Source organism: Euprymna scolopes, chromosome 22 (assembly GCF_053919585.1).
Source record: "Euprymna scolopes isolate OS-2025 chromosome 22, ASM5391958v1, whole genome shotgun sequence".
NCBI lineage: Eukaryota > Metazoa > Mollusca > Cephalopoda > Sepiida > Sepiolidae > Euprymna > Euprymna scolopes.
This window is the reverse complement of record NC_136503.1, coordinates 30,897,760-30,919,529: the sequence shown is the minus strand read 5'-3', so window position 1 is coordinate 30,919,529 and position 21,770 is coordinate 30,897,760. Positions and strand designations below refer to the sequence as shown.

General features: G+C 32.2%; 1 protein-coding gene across 1 annotated transcript in view; it reads right to left on the bottom strand.

Annotated features, from left to right (window-relative positions):
* Window positions 1-8,065: 8,065 nt before the first annotated feature.
* The window catches only part of LOC145243944 (uncharacterized), a 31,928-nt gene continuing 18,223 nt past the window's right edge, over window positions 8,066-21,770 (bottom strand). Inside the window, exon 4 of the mRNA XM_080107072.1 lies at window positions 8,066-12,071. Coding sequence (XP_079963198.1) covers window positions 11,898-12,071 — 174 coding nt within the window. The 3' untranslated portion in view covers window positions 8,066-11,897. The remainder of the gene's footprint in view (window positions 12,072-21,770) is intronic.

Genomic DNA, 21,770 nt, shown 5'->3' with positions numbered 1-21,770 from the left:
TGGAGTTCTTTCTTACTAGCCATTTCAGGCTAAGTACTTGTTCCCCAGGGTTAGCTTAATGGTGTTAATTAATTCCCCCTCAAAATTGCTATGTTGAATCTTTATGACACTATCGCTTCCCGGGGAGAGTTACTTAGTTGAGAAACGTCCTGGGAACGCAACCAGCTCCCCAGGTGTTAGACCGTGGCTACCGAGAGTAAGAAGAAAGCCGATGCATATGACAGCGTAACGTCACTTCCTGATTAAGTTGTAGGTATAGACAGCTTCCGGTATTCAACCACGTGGTCACGCTAATAGGCAAAAAAAAAATATGGCTACCGATTATCCATAGCTACCAATATGTGTTACCAATTGTCCATGTATGTTCTAAAGGGAAAGAACGATTCTCCATTTGGATAATAATTATTATAATCGCACATTGGAAGAATTTTAATCTAACAAACTATAGTAAATAAATTAGTTTTTGAACCTTTAATTTCTATCGAAGAAAGTCGAATATTTCATTTTATTTATTTTGTTTTCTTGCAAAACAAACAATTTTTATATGATATTTTTCAGTCCGTTATTTTAATTATAAATAAAACTTTTCACTGAGTATTTCCAAATATAGTTAGCATTTTTCAAAGCAGTTTTTTTTTTTTTTTAGATCGGTGAATTTTCAATATTTTCGCAATGGGCGTAATTTATTTCTTTGAAATATATTTAAAACTTCAAGTTTTTGTTTTTTATAACATTTTAACTGTAAATAATTTATATGACGAGTTTGTTTTACTATACACATAGATTCGAAAAGTTGTCAAAAAAACAACAAATATATAACAAATAAAATATATTGATAAACATTGTATGATTTTCGAAGTGATTAGACGTATTAAAGTGAGTAAAACCACGAAAAGTCTTTCCAGATAGGTAGAAGAGTAACTTATCTTGCCTTTCATAACATTTATTTGTTATATATTTGTTTTTTGATAATTTTTTCGAATCTATGTGTACAGTAATACAAACCCAAAATTTAATTTAACTTGGAAATAATATTTAAAATACACGTGCGTACACTGCACAATCACCCTTATAATAATAATAATAATAATAATAAACTGGTGTAGATGACATCGACTGGCGCCACTCCAACTAGTTGTGAAGCATTAGGGAGGATGGAAAGACCGAGGTGGGAGAGTACTAACCAAATCTTCACTGGAAGTGTGCAGCTCAAATCTGGTACTTTGGGGAGACATTTTGTCACCCAAACCCCAGGAAACACCAATGGCTAATGCCAACGAGAAATCAGTGACAACGGCTGTTGCGATAACATGCAATCATCTGCACAAGCGGTCAAGAGGTGGAGAACATTGGAAATCTGGGGAGACTTGTCACTTGGTCTCCAGGGAGTACCACGGGTTACTGCCAGTGAGCGATCACTGATGATGGCCTGTGAGACAACTAATATGCTACACATTTTGATGAAAAACATGGGGGGGGGGGAATGAACATAGCAGAACAGGACACCAAAACTTTAAATATAATTTCTGTATTTAAAGTAATAGTTATTTAAATATTTTAACATCTTGTGGGCAAAATCCAGCTTTCCAATAAGGGGCACTCTGGATAGGAACAAAAATAAAAATTGTCTCAGTCATGAAAGATTTCTCCTCCACCGACCGAGGACAGAAAAGATAAAGTATAGTATCAAAACAGATACTACACTGTGATCTTGTTCCGAAGGCAAAAAAATATTTGTGCTTAATGTTTCTTTAATTGTTTGTTCCCTAAATTCATAATTCAGTTTTATCAGTATTAAATTGTATATTGCTTTAAAATTACTTAATTTTACATAGATAATATTTACATTTTATATGGAATAAAGTTCAGTTTCAGTATTAATCGAACTGTGTTCCTTTTTCTTTTTAAAAAATGTTTTATTGCTCTTTTTCAAATGGCCCTCATATAGTACTGACAGTCTGACAAATCTTACCTACATTTCTTGCAGACATTTTTCAGTTAACAGGTCTTCTTCTTACTCTCGGTGGCCGTGGTTAGACATAATATCAAACGATAGGCATATGGAAACAGCAACACAACGGGTCGATCTTCTTACTCTCGGTGGCCGTGCTATAACTGGCTGGCATGGGTTGCTTTTCATTGCGTCGTTACAGGCATTTTTCCATCGTCGGCATTAATGGCATGCTGAAATCGAACGCTTGTACAAAAATAACGAACAAATGCATTTTTATAAAAATATAATTTATTTAAGATTTAAGAAGCAGGAAACATATTTTTATAAAGACCAGTTGAAAGCTGACGCATGCAGCTAAAACTGCTATGTCGCGTCCGTCGGCCCTAGAACCTAAGCTTCAACTGTTTAAAAACAATAGAATTATATTTAATTCTCTATTTCAATGAAGAAAGAGAGAAAAAAAGAGTGAAAGAGAGAGAGAGAGAGAGAGAGAGAGAGAGAGAGAGAGATTCATACATAATGTTTAAAGATTGTTTTTTTTGTATCCATCAAGAGTTCTTTTAGGTTTGACCTTTCGTTTTCTAGGATCTGAAATCGTTTTGACTTAATTGAATATTAATAAACGACTGTCATTCAAACCCAGCCGACATGCTCTTACCTTCCCAAACCCACAAAGCACCTGCATAACACATCTGCACCTCACAAATACACACAAGTTAGACACAAGGTCTGCGGTTACATCAACCGAAACGTGAAAACAACAATAGTCTGAAGAATCCAAATAATTTTTTAGATGAGGATTGATTATTCATAGAATAATCAATCCTCATCTAAAAAAATTCGGAAATGCAATTCCAAACTTATTTTAATCATCAATGTAGTTATCGTTCTTACACTATGATCTATTTTCATCGGTTAATAAGAATTTCAATGGCACATTCATTAATGTAGAAGCTCCCAGCTCCCTCAAAAGGGCGCCCTCTATTGTGCTACATCTTTAGCTTACGACTCATCATTGCCTTCATGACTGTTTGAATGATACTACTTTCGAGGGAGTCGTTTGGTGTTTCAGCCAGAGAAAGAAATACTTTTAGTGGGGCAGGTTATCTCGATATTCCATAAGAATCTTTCACTTAGTGAAGCACCAAACGAAAGGTTGTTTCAGCAATCTGACCCACTATTTATCTTTTCAGCATTTTGGAAGAATCGTTGGGAACATTAACATTTTTCTTTTATTCTTTTTCATTCCAAGGCATATTTTTTTTTTTTTTTTTTTTTTTTTTTTACATACGAGTCACCACTTATCAAGAACCAAAGGCCACTCGAGGATAAGGGTTAAAAAGTGTACAGTAGCCAATGGGACAATACCGTAGTAATCGTTAGTAGTGAAAATTTGGTAAATTGGATTATTTAAGAGAAACAGCTCATCAAGAATTTGTTTATGTTGGACTTGAAGACGACCATATTGTAGTGAATTGGAAAGCAGGCAAGCGGAACAGAGTTCCGCAGGTGTGCAGTTCTAAGAAAGAAGCTTTGTTCATGGAATCTACGTTTAGGTTTAGACACAGATAAAGAGTGGGGGAAATTATTAATAGTGGTTTCAGCTAAACGAGTGTTTCTCTTGAAAGTTTGGCAAAAGTATTGCCACTTGGAGACGTAAATGACTACTATTTGGGCCATATCTACAAGCACACTATGTAGACAGCTGAACTATGAGATGTCTGTTCACATTACATTTAAACTTCTGCAAGTTAGTAAAGTCAGGGAAGCAAGAAGCAGAGAGCACATTCCAAAGCCTAGTTGTCTGAGGCTGAGGGAAGAAACTATTGGAGTAAAAGACTTTCCGGCATCTAGGGATCTTAACAGTGAAGGTGTGGGATTTTGCTGCTTGCCAAGTTAATCAGGGGTACATACATCGAGGGGTACAAGTGCTATGAGTTTGTGGGGGCCTTTTGAATGGCGGTGTCACCACTTTGTGGGGAGCTTGGTCGATATTCATCGATGCCTGGTATCATGGTCATGGTGTGAGCATAGGTAAATGTTTCCGAATCCCCAACAAAAATATGAAAATAAAAGGTTGTCAGAAATGGGATTAAGACAAAGGCGAATTTTAAAAGTTGAATATGATTTTTTATTTAACAATATAAGAAAGGCGAATGATGTTATTGCGTTAATGTATTTTTATTTGTGCGTCATGTGCTGGTTTAGCACGAGAGTCATGAAAGTGATAAAGCTAAAATGTTCAGGAAAGGAATATTTTGGCAATAAAGTTAATGTTTGTAACTTCTTGTATGATCGCTAGGACTATAAAACTGGCTGTAGTTAACGTGAGTACAAAACAAACTTCTCTTCTAATTGTTTCTATGTGTGGTACCCTGAAATGAACATTCTTTATCACGCTAAAGAACATACATCAATACAACTCGTATTCACCCACGTCAACACACTGGGGACTTTGCCTTTTCTTTCTCTTTTGTTCCAACGATTACTGCTGTAAACACGGCATGCATAAACACGGACTTTCTTAAGAAATAATGACACTAGTCTCTCAAAATTACCGATTTTTTGCGAATAATCGTTCAAAAATCGAAAATTAAACAACTCGATTTTCTACGAATCGAATGCCAACGACAGCCAGTTAGCACCAAGAACACACATGGACCTCCTACGGATTACCTGTCATGTAGCTAACACGTTCGACAAACTGCCAACTGACAGAATTCTACTTACATTACCAGCGGTTATTACCAATGCCTATTAATGCAATATTTTCCACAAAGCCCGCGTCACCATGAGGACTATCAACTCCTGCGCCTACAAACGGCCTTTTCAAGACATCCATGCTAATCAGAGATACCGCCATTTTTCCCACATGCAGAAATGAATCGCGCCCCTCGAGCCAAACAACACACTCGACATTGCAGAATGAGCTCATCATCACTTGCACCTCGGATTCTTAAGCAATCCCGATACGTTTTCACGCATGCATAAGCATGATGACATCGCATTTCTCTCACAATGCCGATAAACCACACACATGCATACACGATGCCATTCAAGTCATCGATACTGCTGATCTCTAACAAATTGCAGCCAAATCCAAGGAATGATGAGGAATTGTTACCAATGACATTCTGACTTCACTCAACTTAACGGTATTCTCACCGATACAAGCATTGACTGTACCTCGCTACACACGCAGTTCACTTCTTTCGATATTGCACGACATTCTCATCAGGCAACCTCAACAAGTTAGTGATGTCACTTTTCTCTTGACTGCCATCAACCAAGTAATACTACCCTGTCAAACACGGCTGGCTACCTTGCCTAACAATACAGCGCTATGATTTTCACCAGACCCGACATAACCATAGAATGTCCGCACTGATTCGTCAACCTTACGCAGTGACATTTTATTCCTCCTTATCAACATTCTGTCTAGTAGGGGAGTATGTAGCAACTCGCTACAAGTTCATCAGAGTGCATTCCATTGAAGTACTTGTAAAACAGACACAGGGATGCAAAACTGCAGCGATAGAGCAGGAATTGGATTTTGATTGATAGTGCAGGACCTATTTTGTAAAGGACTCGTCTTTGTGGCTTTTCCTCTAACCTCATGGGAGGCAATTTGGGCTCCACTCCACCTTGTAGTACCTGTTGTCACTCTAAATTGTCATATTGTTACGTTTTTAAATTTGCATATTCCACACATAGTTGTAGAATATTAGACATTATCAAAAGTAATGATGACAAAGTCCATCCATACATAAAAATATATCAACTGTATTTTTGTCTCAGTGAGCAATCCGAAATAAAGAGTTAAGAAAAACCTCAAGAAAAGTTCAAATGGTCTAAACAAAGAAAGTGTTGCTGTGTGGACTTGCCGTTGGGTTCATGAAATTCTGTCTAAGTGTCACTATACTTAATACTCTGTAACTGTAAATTGTGTCATTTGCCATGATGCCAGAAGCCAAGGAGCTATGGAAAGACTTTGCCTACAAAAAATTTGTGTATTAGTGTTATGACTAACAAGGTTTCCTTTTTTCTGTGGTAAGTTGAATGTTTTATGCCTTTGGTTTCTCATTTATATAGTACATATGAACAGGTGCTTGGCTCCCAGAGGTGACACTTTCTGATTAGTTGAAATTCAGTACTGATTACAAATCAGGATTGAACATTTTGATAGCATTGACTAATCAGTATTAACCCTTTACCACCAAATTATACTTTCAAGTCGCCTTTCAAAAAAACAATATTTCTTACTCTAATGGCTTGTCAGCCAAACTGGTCTTCAAAGTACAGGTCTATGCATGGTTCAACAAGTGAATGAGGAGTTTGTTTATGTTCGTGTGTCAGTTGCATGCTAACTTCTGTCACGTGTGGGTTTCATGATTAAAAAATTTATTGCATAAAAAAAATTTCTGATAGGAAAGTATTTCAATCAAATAAAAATCAAATATTTCAGAGATCATTTCTCTTGCGCTGTTGTCATTGTTGTTGTTGTTGAGTGTCTTGATGCAGTTTTCTTAATTGAGAATGCCAGGTCTAGTAATATCTGGGAGTTCAGATGCTAATTTCTACTTCTCCAAAATGTCTAAAACATTCTGTCTTGATCTGCTGCTAAAACATCAGGTGGTGATAGTTCAGTGTAAAGACAGTGAACGTACTAACACTCATACTGAGTTTAGTGAACTAATACGTTAGGTTAAGAAGATGGTTGCTGCATAAGCAACAATCATCATCATCATCGGCGGTCACTCGTGTCCGAGTAAGACTGTCCTCCGTTGTGGCTTCTGTGGGTCCTCAGGTGAGCATAGAGCCCAATCCTAGACCCAATTTTTCTTGTGCAATTTGGGCAGATAAAGGTAGTGGTGGTGGGGTGGGGTTGGGTGTGTCTGGTTGATAATCTGTCCTTTCTGTGCTTGCGTTTATCCTCAGCAGCTTGATTTAGGTCACTGCTATAAAACGCAGCACCTTCGTGGACAGCGCTCCTCCATGCCAACCTGCTCCCATCCACGTCCTCGCATGTCTCAAGGTCCATGTGAAACCACTTTAAATTTACTTTGATGTTGTCCTTATACCTCATCTTTTGGCCACCCTGGGCACACTTTCCCTCAACAGGCTGAGAGTAGTGGAGATGAAGCAACAATATAAAATTGTTGTTGGTACTACTGGAACAGTTCTACACATCAATTATCCTCATCAGTTTTAATCACTCTAGGATGAGGAACCCTGGTTTTCTTCCATCTTGTTTTATCACTAGGGCTATGACAAAAGAATATTCCTTTTATTATTTTGACTCAAGTATATATCAGTTAATATCATATGCTTTTAGATAGAGTGATATGCTTCTCGATTGATTAACTGTCTGTGTCTGATACATACTTGAGAGGCAAGACAATAAGAATATTCTCTTGTCATAACCCTATTTATCGCTAGCTATGCATGATTATGTAAGATCGTTGGTGGTCGAGGTCATCTCTCAACTATTTTCTGGGTCTTTCTCTGGATCTTTTCCATTGCCTCAAGATCCATTCTGTCACTGTAAATGCCTACCTGTTGTTTGTAGATCTCGAAATATGACCTGCTCATCTATGTTTACCTGTTTGTATGATGGTGATGATGGTGTTTATTACAGTTTACTGTCTGGTCCATGTGTTTCTTTTTCTTTCATGTAGATGTATGCCAAGCATAGTACATTCTATTTTGCATTGTGCCATTATTAATTGTTCTAACACCGCATTATTAAGTGCTCTTGTTTCACTACTACATGTCATAACAGACATGGTAAATTCATGAAAAATTTTCTGTTTAATGTTCATAGTAGACTTTATTTTTGCTGATGTCTACTTTCGAAAAGGCTGCCCATCCAAGTGTAATACATTTTCTTTCTTTTTTTTTTTTATTTCAAACAGGATATCAACAACACTTCTCACCATCTTCTCAAGGTAGATGTAGTTTTCAACTTCCTCAACATTTTCACTATGACTGTGTGACTCGTATGCATGCAAATATATAATCATACCTAACTTTATATAAAAAATCTTGAAAAGTTGCAAGGAATTTTGTTTTATTAACACAACATAAAATAAAAACAACAACAAAATACAGTTTTAAAATATTTAAATCATTTTTTATTGTCATTAAATATTATTTGCTTTCAAATGAGAAAATATTTTTTTTTTTTTTTTACATTCTGGTAATTTCAATTGCAAAATTGTTTCCCCTCCCCTCCCCACCCAGACAATGAAAATAAATAAAGTTTCTTTACCTACTTAATAAGTTTAATTGTAAATGAGAAGCAACACTTTCCACAGTTCAATGATATTTGGATATGTCAGATTGTAATAAAAGTTCTTTGTTTTTAAGGCTCAGTAAAACAGTAATAAAAATAAAATAAAAAAAAAACAAAAAAAAACAGACGTAATTGTTAATCTCAGAAGAGTTAATTCCCCTTGAATCAATATATTGAGACTATTTAGAACATGCTGACTACAAAGCTTTCTTTTTACTCTTATTCATCCCAATGCTACACAGATGTAATGGGTTACTATCTGGGACAATATCTACAGTGACACTATGCAGAGAGTTGAATAGCAATGATGTCTGTTCATATTGCACTTAAACTTTTGCATGCCAGTACAGTTAAGGAAGCAGGAGACAGGGAAGGAATTTCAAAATTTAGCAATTTGGAGGAAGAAACTATTAGACTAGAAGGCGTTCCGGCATCTAGGGATCTCTACAGTGAAGAGGTGGGATTTTTCTACTTGTTAGTGGGTATTTACGCTGATGGGGGGGGGGCACAAATGCTATGAGTTTGTCAGAGCACATTCCATTAAGATACTGGGATACAACATTGTGATGATGGGACAGGGGTTAATCATATCTAATTTTATATAGAGATCTTTAAAAGTTGATTGTCTCTGGAGAGTATAAGAAACAATAACATTTGGTAATAGAGTGTTGTTCCAAATGCTAATGTTCACTAGAGATATTCACTGTTCAACATTCGTCACACAAAGTAGTCAGCATGTCTGTCTTAAATAGTCTTCACTTGGTGGACAATTCAAAAGAAAGTAATTCCTCTACTATTAACCCTATTCCTCTCTTATCAATTACACAGCACATTCTTCGCAGTAATTTCAGACAATTCATATTATTTGGATTCTTCAGACTGCTGTTCTCATCTACAACATGAGAATATTTCCACGTTTTTATCAATGTAACCTTCGACCTTCTTCAAGTGTACCTTGTCAAAATTGAGAATCTGCATGGAGTTTGAACGAGTGAAGAAGGTCTGAGGTTACATCAACCGAAACGTGAAAATAACACAAAAGATGAGAACAATAGTAAAAAAAAATCTGTTGTGGGAGCTGCATTTATCCGAAATAGGAAAAACCAGCTGAACACATCCTTTGTGAATGTTGCCTCAAGTCATATTTTTCCAGGCAATTTTTAATCTTTTGTGCAGTGTGATTGCAGCATTTTCATAAAAGATGATGATTGACACTGAACACAAAATACTAAAGATCTCTGAGAAATTATGTCTTAACCACCATATTCTTTAAATTTTCAATTCAAAATGGTCCTAAGCATTATAAAGAAACACAAAGATGTTCTATTACGATTTAGGTGAACAGAGACATTTTTAAAATGAATTAATGTTGACAGTTTTACTTGTCTTTATGTTCCTTTTTGTTTTTATGCTTTTTTTTCCCCCTTCTCTCTCTTCTGTTGTTGTTGGATTTGTTTTTCTTCTTTGCTTAATTTTAAATTTCATCCCTTTTTTTAATATACATTTATTTATTTTGTTCAACTTTTTGGACTTATTCATAACTAGCAGGGATATCTGACATTGCTGGGGTAAAAGTAACCTATTTCTATTAAAACTTCTACTTCTCTACCTTTCTCTCCCCAACTCCCTCTTACTCCTCTGCTCATCCCATTCTTCTCTAGCTAACCAAATGCAGACACGCATACAACTCTTCTTTATATAATAAATTCCTTGAGTAATTAATGGGAATTTTTTTTTTTTCCAAATCAGTACCTGAACCTCCTGATAAAACCTGCCCTCCCCCAATGAATAATTATTTCTAATTTTCAGATATTATTCATCCAGGACGACGTTGATCAAGAATATAAAGACTTTGCGGGTGTTTGTTTTGTAGTTTTACAGTTTTAGCTGGGCACACAAACACACAGACAACTGTCCTTTATATAGTAGATAGAAGATAAAACAGAAGAGGATTTTTATCTTTTTGATCACAATTTAGTCCATCTTCCATTAAGTATTAATTCTAGTTTTAAAATGAATAATTTTTAACAGTCGTTATATACTTTCTAATGCTTGTCTACACTACAGCTTCGAAAGTTCTCAGATGAATTTCGATATTCTGTCAAATACTTGAACATCACTTAAGGATCAGTGAATTTGTGGTAGTCTGAATGCCTGCCTTAAATAGTCTCCAGTTTTCTGTATGATAATTCAAGGGAAGTAACTTATTTGTCTGATTATAAAGAATGTCAATATAAGGTCCATATGTCTCTAGAAGAATTATAGAGATACGTTCGTCAGACTGCTAGCAAACATAATCACGTCAGGGTTACCAATTTATAGCAGAACATGCAAAGGAAATAAGCAATGCTCGTTTGATTCATGTTACTTACAACCCGTACGATTTTTATTTGTGACGGCAAAGGTACGACAACAATACATTGGAGATTGTGTATTATTAAAGTTTATATGTTTGTTACTGTGTTCTTACCTTATTAAGGCTTTATGCAAAATCTCTGTGATGAGATAAAAATGGTCTACTTCAAGGAAATGCATGTCGCTTGAAGAGACTTTTTGGGTTCATTATATGCATTTAAAGAGCAGACTCAAACATATCTACTCATGTCAGCATCAGGAGAAAAAGAGAAAAGAAAAGAGGTAGAGAGATATAGAAAAAGCGAATGTTTGCACTGCCACCTGTATTAAAAAATATAACTGATTAAATAAAAGGGCGATAACCAAGCCTATTCTTTTATTGCTGAAAGCTGCTAACGAATTGTGTCTGTGTGTGCGAGATCACGCTTGTTAGAAGTCTGACGAGCGTATCTCCACAGAGTCTTCACCCTCATTCTGAAGTTCAACCTAACATTTTAATTGTTAACCATGTCAGTTGAATTATATCAGTGAGGAGGAGGAAAAATGAAATGAAAGGAAGTATTTTATTGTATTCATCCATCTATCTCTATATGAGGTTACACACGTCAGTCTGTTTGAATTTAGAATAGAATTTTGTTAATCCATCAGTCTGTCATACTTGAAATATCATTTTCATCACTAAATGAGCAGTCTTGAGTGAAACAAGCAAGGATGAGATTTATTGAATACATCTGTATATTCTGTTGGTCTGTCAGTCTTAAGTTGTAATAGCATTTTGTTGGTCTGTCACGTTCATGTTCAAATAGCATTTTTTCAATCTGTCACGCTTATCTTCAAATAGCATTTTCTTGGTTCGTCACGCTTATATTGAAATAGCATTTTGTCAGTCTGTCACGTTTAAGTTGAAATAGCATTTTGTTGTTGTTGATCTGCCATGTTTAAGTTCGAAATAGCATTTTATTGATCTGTCATGATTAAGTTTGAAATAGTATTTGCATGTTTGTCCTGATTAAGTTTTCATCCTTTAAGGAAAATTTTTGTTAGATGCATTAATAGATAAAAGAGGCTTCACCTGTCACGCATAAGTCTGAAGTTGCAATTTTCATTGCAAAATGTGAACACCTTAAGAATGTCGGTAATCAAAGAAGAGGAAACAAAATGTAAACAACCAGAGAGAGCAAGTTTCGTCTTATCAGTCCGTGTCATAAAAATTAATTGCTCACTTTTTGAAACTTTATTACACAAGTCAGATCTACAAATCCATCGACTTCCAAAAAGTGTGGACGTCTGTGATTAACCGATAAGAGAATCTGCCAAGACAAACGAGAAGATGTAAACTGCAACGTCTTCAACAACCGATGCAGTGTAGCCGATGACTTTATGAAAAGTTAGAACTGTATTTTTGTCTACGCCACATACAATCAAACCAGTTGAGATCATGGACCCTCGCTCGGGAAGCACCACAGCCTGAAATTTGAAATTAGAAATATTAGAGAAAATAAACATGAATTGTTAGATTGGGGGAGAGGGAGTCGCTGCAAAATTTCAAAGGGTGTGATAGGTCCAACAGGATTACATGTTAGGAGAGAAGGTGTTTTGATATAGTTTTGTTTTATCACCCATCAAAATCATTGGAAATTTGTTATATTTGTGAAATTTTCTTTTGCAAAAATGATTTTGAAGTATGGAATTCTTCATGCAGAGAACAACCCATTCTTCTGTGAATGTTGCTGCGGTATATTCAAGCAGTTCACGTAAATCATCAGAATATGGCGCAACACTAAATGCAGCTGACAACAGTTAATAAATTGGAATAAAATATTAGTTTTAATCATGCAAAAATTTAAATCATTAAAAGTAAGTCATTTTAGTAAAGCCATCACAATGAATTTAGCGGGTTTGCAGATTATGCTACAATTGCCAGAAAAAGTGATTTTATTTTGCTAGGTACTAATCAGAAATACATATTTTATTTTGCTAGGTACTAATCAGAAATGCATATTTTATTTTGCTAGGTACTAATCAGAAATGCATATTTTATTTTGCTAGGTACTAATCAGAAATACATATTTTATTTTGCTAGGTACTAATCAGAAATACATATTTTATTTTGCTAGGTACTAATCAGAAATGTATATTTTATTTTGCTAGGTACTAATCAGAAATGTATATTTTATTTTGCTAGGTACTAATCAGAAATACATATTTTATTTTGCTAGGTACTAATCAGAAATACATATTTTATTTTGCTAGGTACTAATCAGAAATACATATTTTATTTTGCTAGGTACTAATCAGAAATACATATTTTATTTTGCTAGGTACTAATCAGAAATACATATTTTATTTTGCTAGGTACTAATCAAAAATACATATTTTATTTTGCTAGGTACTAATCAGAAATGCATATTTTATTTTGCTAGGTACTAATCAGAAATGTATATTTTATTTTGCTAGGTACTAATCAGAAATACATATTTTATTTTGCTAGGTACTAATCAGAAATACATATTTTATTTTGCTAGGTATTAATCAGAAATACATATTTTATTTTGCTAGGTACTAATCAGAAATACATATTTTATTTTGCTAGGTATTAATCAGAAATACATATTTTATTTTGCTAGGTACTAATCAGAAATACATATTTTATTTTGCTAGGTACTAATCAAAAATACATATTTTATTTTGCTAGGTACTAATCAAAAATACATATTTTATTTTGCTAGGTACTAATCAGAAATACATATTTTATTTTGCTAGGTACTAATCAGAAATACATATTTTATTTTGCTAGGTACTAATCAAAAATACATATTTTATTTTGCTAGGTACTAATCAGAAATGCATATTTTATTTTGCTAGGTATTAATCAGAAATACATATTTTATTTTGCTAGGTATTAATCAGAAATGCATATTTTATTTTGCTAGGTATTAATCAGAAATACATATTTTATTTTGCTAGGTACTAATCAAAAATACATATTTTATTTTGCTAGGTACTAATCAAAAATACATATTTTATTTTGCTAGGTACTAATCAAAAATACATATTTTATTTTGCTAGGTACTAATCAGAAATGCATATTTTATTTTGCTAGGTATTAATCAGAAATACATATTTTATTTTGCTAGGTACTAATCAGAAATGCATATTTTATTTTGCTAGGTATTAATCAGAAATACATATTTTATTTTGCTAGGTATTAATCAGAAATGCATATTTTATTTTGCTAGGTACTAATCAGAAATACATATTTTATTTTGCTAGGTACTAATCAGAAATACATATTTTATTTTGCTAGGTACTAATCAGAAATGCATATTTTATTTTGCTAGGTATTAATCAGAAATACATATTTTATTTTGCTAGGTATTAATCAGAAATACATATTTTATTTTGCTAGGTACTAATCAGAAATACATATTTTATTTTGCTAGGTATTAATCAGAAATACATATTTTATTTTGCTAGGTACTAATCAGAAATACATATTTTATTTTGCTAGGTACTAATCAAAAATACATATTTTATTTTGCTAGGTACTAATCAAAAATACATATTTTATTTTGCTAGGTACTAATCAGAAATGCATATTTTATTTTGCTAGGTACTAATCAGAAATGTATATTTTATTTTGCTAGGTACTAATCAGAAATACATATTTTATTTTGCTAGGTACTAATCAGAAATACATATTTTATTTTGCTAGGTATTAATCAGAAATGCATATTTTATTTTGCTAGGTACTAATCAGAAATACATATTTTATTTTGCTAGGTACTAATCAGAAATACATATTTTATTTTGCTAGGTACTAATCAGAAATACATATTTTATTTTGCTAGGTACTAATCAGAAATACATATTTTATTTTGCTAGGTATTAATCAGAAATACATATTTTATTTTGCTAGGTACTAATCAGAAATACATATTTTATTTTGCTAGGTACTAATCAGAAATACATATTTTATTTTGCTAGGTACTAATCAGAAATGTATATTTTATTTTGCTAGGTACTAATCAGAAATACATATTTTATTTTGCTAGGTACTAATCAGAAATGCATATTTTATTTTGCTAGGTACTAATCAGAAATACATATTTTATTTTGCTAGGTACTAATCAGAAATGTATATTTTATTTTGCTAGGTACTAATCAGAAATACATATTTTATTTTGCTAGGTACTAATCAGAAATACATATTTTATTTTGCTAGGTACTAATCAGAAATGCATATTTTATTTTGCTAGGTACTAATCAGAAATGTATATTTTATTTTGCTAGGTACTAATCAGAAATACATATTTTATTTTGCTAGGTACTAATCAGAAATGCATATTTTATTTTGCTAGGTACTAATCAGAAATGTATATTTTATTTTGCTAGGTACTAATCAGAAATACATATTTTATTTTGCTAGGTACTAATCAGAAATACATTTTTTATTTTGCTAGGTACTAATCAGAAATGCATATTTTATTTTGCTAGGTACTAATCAGAAATACATTTTATTTTGCTAGGTACTAATCAGAAATGTATATTTTATTTTGCTAGGTACTAATCAGAAATGTATATTTTATTTTGCTAGGTACTAATCAGAAATACATATTTTATTTTGCTAGGTACTAATCAGAAATACATATTTTATTTTGCTAGGTACTAATCAGAAATGCATATTTTATTTTGCTAGGTACTAATCAGAAATGCATATTTTATTTTGCTAGGTACTAATCAGAAATACATATTTTATTTTGCTAGGTACTAATCAGAAATACATATTTTATTTTGCTAGGTACTAATCAAAAATACATATTTTATTTTGCTAGGTATTAATCAGAAATACATATTTTATTTTGCTAGGTACTAATCAGAAATACATATTTTATTTTGCTAGGTACTAATCAGAAATACATATTTTATTTTGCTAGGTACTAATCAGAAATACATATTTTATTTTGCTAGGTACTAATCAGAAATACATATTTTATTTTGCTAGGTACTAATCAGAAATACATATTTTATTTTGCTAGGTACTAATCAGAAATACATATTTTATTTTGCTAGGTACTAATCAGAAATGCATATTTTATTTTGCTAGGTACTAATCAGAAATGCATATTTTATTTTGCTAGGTACTAATCAGAAATACATATTTTATTTTGCTAGGTACTAATCAGAAATACATATTTTATTTTGCTAGGTACTAATCAGAAATACATATTTTATTTTGCTAGGTACTAATCAGAAATACATATTTTATTTTGCTAGGTACTAATCAGAAATACATATTTTATTTTGCTAGGTACTAATCAGAAATACATATTTTATTTTGCTAGGTACTAATCAGAAATACATATTTTATTTTGCTAGGTACTAATCAGAAATGTATATTTTATTTTGCTAGGTACTAATCAGAAATGCATATTTTATTTTGCTAGGTACTAATCAGAAATACATATTTTAATTTGCTAGGTACTAATCAGAAATACATATTTTATTTTGCTAGGTACTAATCAGAAATACATATTTTATTTTGCTAGGTACTAATCAGAAATACATATTTTATTTTGCTAGGTACTAATCAGAAATACATATTTTATTTTGCTAGGTATTAATCAGAAATACATATTTTATTTTGCTAGGTACTAATCAGAAATACATATTTTATTTTGCTAGGTATTAATCAGAAATACATATGATCACACAATATTGCAGCTGTTCGAAATTTACAGCGAAAATTTATCGGTTTGGAACAATTTCAGACAAGACATTTGCAAATCTTCAAAAAAAAAAAAAAAAAAAAAAAGAAAAGAAGCTTGTCCACTAACTTTAACAGGAAAAAAAAAAATGGATTAGATAAAAACATTTTGTCATAAAAACGTGATTTTATTCATAATAGTCACTTCAAAAAGAAAAACAGAAAACAAAACACCTTAAAAACAATATCGTTTCTTACAACAACAAAAATTAGTTACATTGTGTTCCCATGATATAAGTGTAGTTTAAAATTTAAACTGAAATACATATTTTACATTTATAAGACAATACGAAGATTTTTTTTTTAAATAAACAAATATTTGTTTAAAATAAAAAATTTTAACATTATATGTTTTGTTCCGGATTTTTTTTTTTGTTACGTGGTGTTAAAACGAAGAAAAATACTAGTAAAAATAGAATCTGTGTTTTTCTTCAATGGTGAGGTCTTTGAATGTCCGGATGGCACACGTTAAGTGAATTAGTTAGATTGTGTTCTATGATATAAGAATTGTGTAAAAATCTAAAGTGAAATATGTATATTTTACATTTATAAACCAATACAATGCAAAGATTGTTTTTTTTTTATAAAAAACAAAAAAATATTTACATCAGTTGCTGCACATTTTTTTACAGCAAATATTTATTCATAAAACTTATCAAAGGTTGATTTTTTTTTTTGCATTAGGTATTTCCATTTTTTTTTTTTGCATTATTGTATTTCCATTTTTTTTGCATTATTGTATTTCCATTTTTTTTGCATTATTGTATTTCCATTTTTTTTTTTTGCATTATTGTATTTCCATTTTTTTTTTGCATTATTGTATTTCCATTTTTTTTGGCATTATTGTATTTGCACTTTTTTTTTTGCATTATTATATTTCCACTTTTTTTTTGCATTATTGTATTTCCATTTTGTTTTTGCATTATTGTATTTCCATTTTTTTTTTGCATTATTGTATTTCCATTTTTTTTTTGCATTATTGTATTTCCATTTTGTTTTTGCATTATTGTATTTCCATTTTTTTTTTGCATTATTGTATTTCCATTTTTTTTTTTGCATTATTATATTTCCACTTTTTTTTTGCATTATTGTATTTCCATTTTTTTTTGCATTATTATATTTCCATTTTTTTTTTGCATTATTGTATTTCCATTTTTTTTTTGCATTATTGTATTTCCATTTTTTTTTGAATTATTGTATTTCCATTTTTTCTTTGCATTATTGTATTTCCATTTTCTTTTTGCATTATTGTATTTCCATTTTTTTTTTGTATTATTGTATTTCCATTTTTTTTTGCATTATTGTATTTCCACTTTTTTTTGCATTATTGTATTTCCATTTTTTCTTTGCATTATTGTATTTCCATTTTCTTTTTGCATTATTGTATTTCCATTTTTTTTTTGTATTATTGTATTTCCATTTTTTTTTGCATTATTGTATTTCCATTTTTTTTGCATTATTGTATTTCCATTTTTTTTTTTTGCATTATTGTATTTCCATTTTTTTTTTGCATTATTGTATTTCCATTTTTTTTGGCATTATTGTATTTGCACTTTTTTTTTTGCATTATTATATTTCCACTTTTTTTTTGCATTATTGTATTTCCATTTTGTTTTTGCATTATTGTATTTCCATTTTTTTTTTGCATTATTGTATTTCCATTTTTTTTTTTGCATTATTGTATTTCCATTTTTTTTTTGCATTATTGTATTTCCATTTTTTTTTTGCATTATTATATTTCCACTTTTTTTTTGCATTATTGTATTTCCATTTTTTTTTTGTATTATTGTATTTCCATTTTTTTTTTGCATTATTGTATTTCCACTTTTTTTTTTGCATTATTGTATTTCCATTTTGTTTTTGCATTATTGTATTTCCATTTTTTTTTTGTATTATTGTATTTCCACTTTTTTTTTTGCATTATTGTATTTCCATTTTTTTTTTGCATTATTATATTTCCATTTTTTTTTTGCATTATTGTATTTCCATTTTTTTTGCATTATTGTATTTCCATTTTTTTTTGCATTATTGTATTTCCATTTTTTTTTGCATTATTGTATTTCCATTTTTTTTTGCATTATTGTATTTCCATTTTTTTTTGCATTATTGTATTTCCATTTTTTTTTGCATTATTGTATTTCCATTTTTTTTTGCATTATTGTATTTCCATTTTTTTTTTGCATTATTGTATTTCCATTTTTTTTTGCATTATTGTATTTCCATTTTTTTTTTGCATTATTATATTTCCATTTTTTTTGCATTATTGTATTTCCATTTTTTTTTGCATTATTGTATTTCCATTTTTTTTTTGCATTATTGTATTTCCATTTTTTTTTGCATTATTCTATTTCCATTTTTTTTTTGCATTATTGTATTTCCATTTTTTTTTTGCATTATTGTATTTCCATTTTTATTTGCATTATTGTATTTACATTTTTTTTTGCATTATTGTATTTACATTTTTTTTTGCATTATTGTATTTACATTTTTTTTTGCATTATTGTATTTACATTTTTTTTTGCATTATTGTATTTACATTTTTTTCATTGAAATTGCTATACAGCAAATGTTTTCTGTCATGATGTTTTCTTTATTTTTAGCATTTTAAAATTTTATCAGCGCTCAGCCTATTCCAACAGTTTACATATCCTGCCGACGCAACAACATCAGAATGTTGTTCTCTACATATGTACCCTTTTTGCTATTATTTATAAGAAGCTGAACTCTAATCCAACATTTTATAAGATTCCTTTTTTTTGTTTCACTTTTTTCCATTAACAATGTCATTTTTTTTTTTTTTTTTACCAGCTTGACCAGTTCAAGAGAGTTTTCTCGAAAATTGAAATTCTATTTTGGATAAAAATTCAAGGGACAAAGTTGCACAAAGTAAAAAAAAGGGGATAAAGAAGAACTTGGTGTGAGACAAGGATGAGTAAGAAGAAAGCAATAAGTAAGAGCGCAGTAGGAGATATATATTGATACTCTACCGCTGACTGGGATAGCTTCCGTACATTTATATCCGATCTACCACTGCATTCCATGTTTAAAAAAGATGTGTCCTCTATAGTATCAGACCTGACTGAATGGTTAATTGTAGGCATAGACCGATTCATACCATCCAAAAAATTCCAACAAAACCTAACAGCCAGCCATGGTTCTCTCCAGAATGTGCTGCTGCTATCGCGCACAGAAATCACTTTTTCCATAGCTACCAACGTAATAGATGCACTGAGACTAAAGCTGCATTCAGAACTGCTAGCAACCACTGCAAAAGAGTAATAAAAAATGCAAGAGAGCTATATGCTCAGTTCGTTAAATCCAAAGTAGCTGAGCAGCGGCTTGGTTTCCACCAGTTTTGGCAAATAGCAAACAGGATCCTGAACAGAAGCGTGCGTTCTATCCCAACCATAATCAATGGACCTGAGGTCATCTCATCAGCATCAGACAAGGCCAAACTATTTGCCAACAACTTTGCAGCTAATTCAACCCTATGCAACGAAGGCCATCAACTCCCCGTATTTCCTCCTATAATGGACAACACACTAGGCAACATACAAATATTTGTGCGTATGGTCGCCAAGCTAATCAAGAACCTTGATTCCAGTAAAGCAACTGGCCCTGACAGCATTTCAGTTATAGTGCTGAAAAAGCTCCAACCAGAACTTGCCCCCATACTTACAAAACTGTTTAAACATTGCCTTAAGAAGTGCTTTCCAACACCCTGGAAAACCTCATCAGTATGCCCTGTATTTAAGAATTCAGGTGAAAAGTCATCTCTTTCTCAGTACAGACCAATAAGTCTCCTGTGTGTCATGAGTAAGTTATTGGAATCCATATTAAATAAAGAATAGTCAACCACCTCAGCAGAAACAACCTTCTTAGTGACATGCAATATGGTTTCCGCTCCCCAAGATCTACAGCAGATGTGCTAACGGTTATATCTCATAGGATTAGCAAATCTCTTGACAAAGGCTTCCTCTCTAGGGCAATTGCTCTTGACATATCAAAGGCCTTCGACAAAGTATGGCATAAGGGCCTACTTCACAAGATTTCCAGCTACGGTATAACTGGAAATGTTTTCTCGATCATAAAATCATTTCTCTCCGGTAGGTTCATAAGAGTAGTAGTTGATGGGCAGAAATCAGAGGCCATCAATATTAATGCTGGTGTCCCTCAGGGGTCCATCCTAGGCCCAACTCTCTTCCTGATATACATCAATGATCTCCCAAAACACATACTTAAATCATTTGTTGACATCTATGTTGATGACACAACCATCTATGGCAACACATCAAAGGCCGTAAATGACAAAGTTCTCTCAGATTCTCTCTCCTCTGATCTTAAGCGCGTGGTACAGTGGGGGAGAAGGTGGCTGGTTACTTTTAATGCATCTAAAACCAAGCTCCTATCTTTACATCATCAATGCTCTGATACCCATCTGGCATCAATTGATATGGGTGGCTCTTGTCTAGGGGAGGTTCCATGTTTTGATAAGCTTCTGGGCTTGACCTTTACCCCTGACTTGAAATGGAATACGTACATCAAGATCGCTGGAAGAATGGTAGGATCCTTCTACCGCTCAAGAAGATATCTCACCCCTGATGCAATTCTCTATCTGTATAAAAACTAAGTACGTCCAAGGATGGAGTACTGCTGCCACATCTGGGAAGAAGCTGCTAAAAACAGCCTATCCTGCCTTGACAGAGTACAAAATAGGCTTCGTGGCCTAGTGGGTGATGCCCTTTTCTCTTCCCTGCAATCTCTCTCCCACAGGAGAGACACGTTGCGAGCCTGTCTTTGTTTTATCATTACTACCATGGCAGGTGCCCGTCTGAACTCCAATCTTTCACGATAAACACCCGCCTAGCTGAAACCATTGTCAAAAATTTTCCCCACTCCTTATCTGTGCCTAAATCAAAATGTAGATTCCATGAACAAAGCTTTTTTCTTAGAATTGCACACCTGTGAAACTCTGTTCCGGTAATCTGTTTCCCACCTGACTACAACCTGGATGTCTTCAAGTCCAATGTGAACAAATTCCTGATGAACTGCCTCCTTAAGTAAGACACTTTATCAGATCTCCAACACTAATGTACTGTACACACAATAACCCTTATCCCTGAGTGGCTTCCGGGCCTTGATAAGTGGTGACTACCTTGTAGAAAAAAAAAAATATGGTAAAGAGGAAGAAATTAAAACACACACGTTTCTTTTTTTAAATATAATTCTCCACTGACACGTGTTTCGTAGTCTACCAACTCATCAGAGTGGCTGAATCTCTCTCTCTCTCTCTCATATATATATATATATATATATATATATATATATATATATATATATATAGGGTGTTGGAAACAAATTGAACACTTTTTGAAAAGGAAGAAAAAAATGTCATTAAT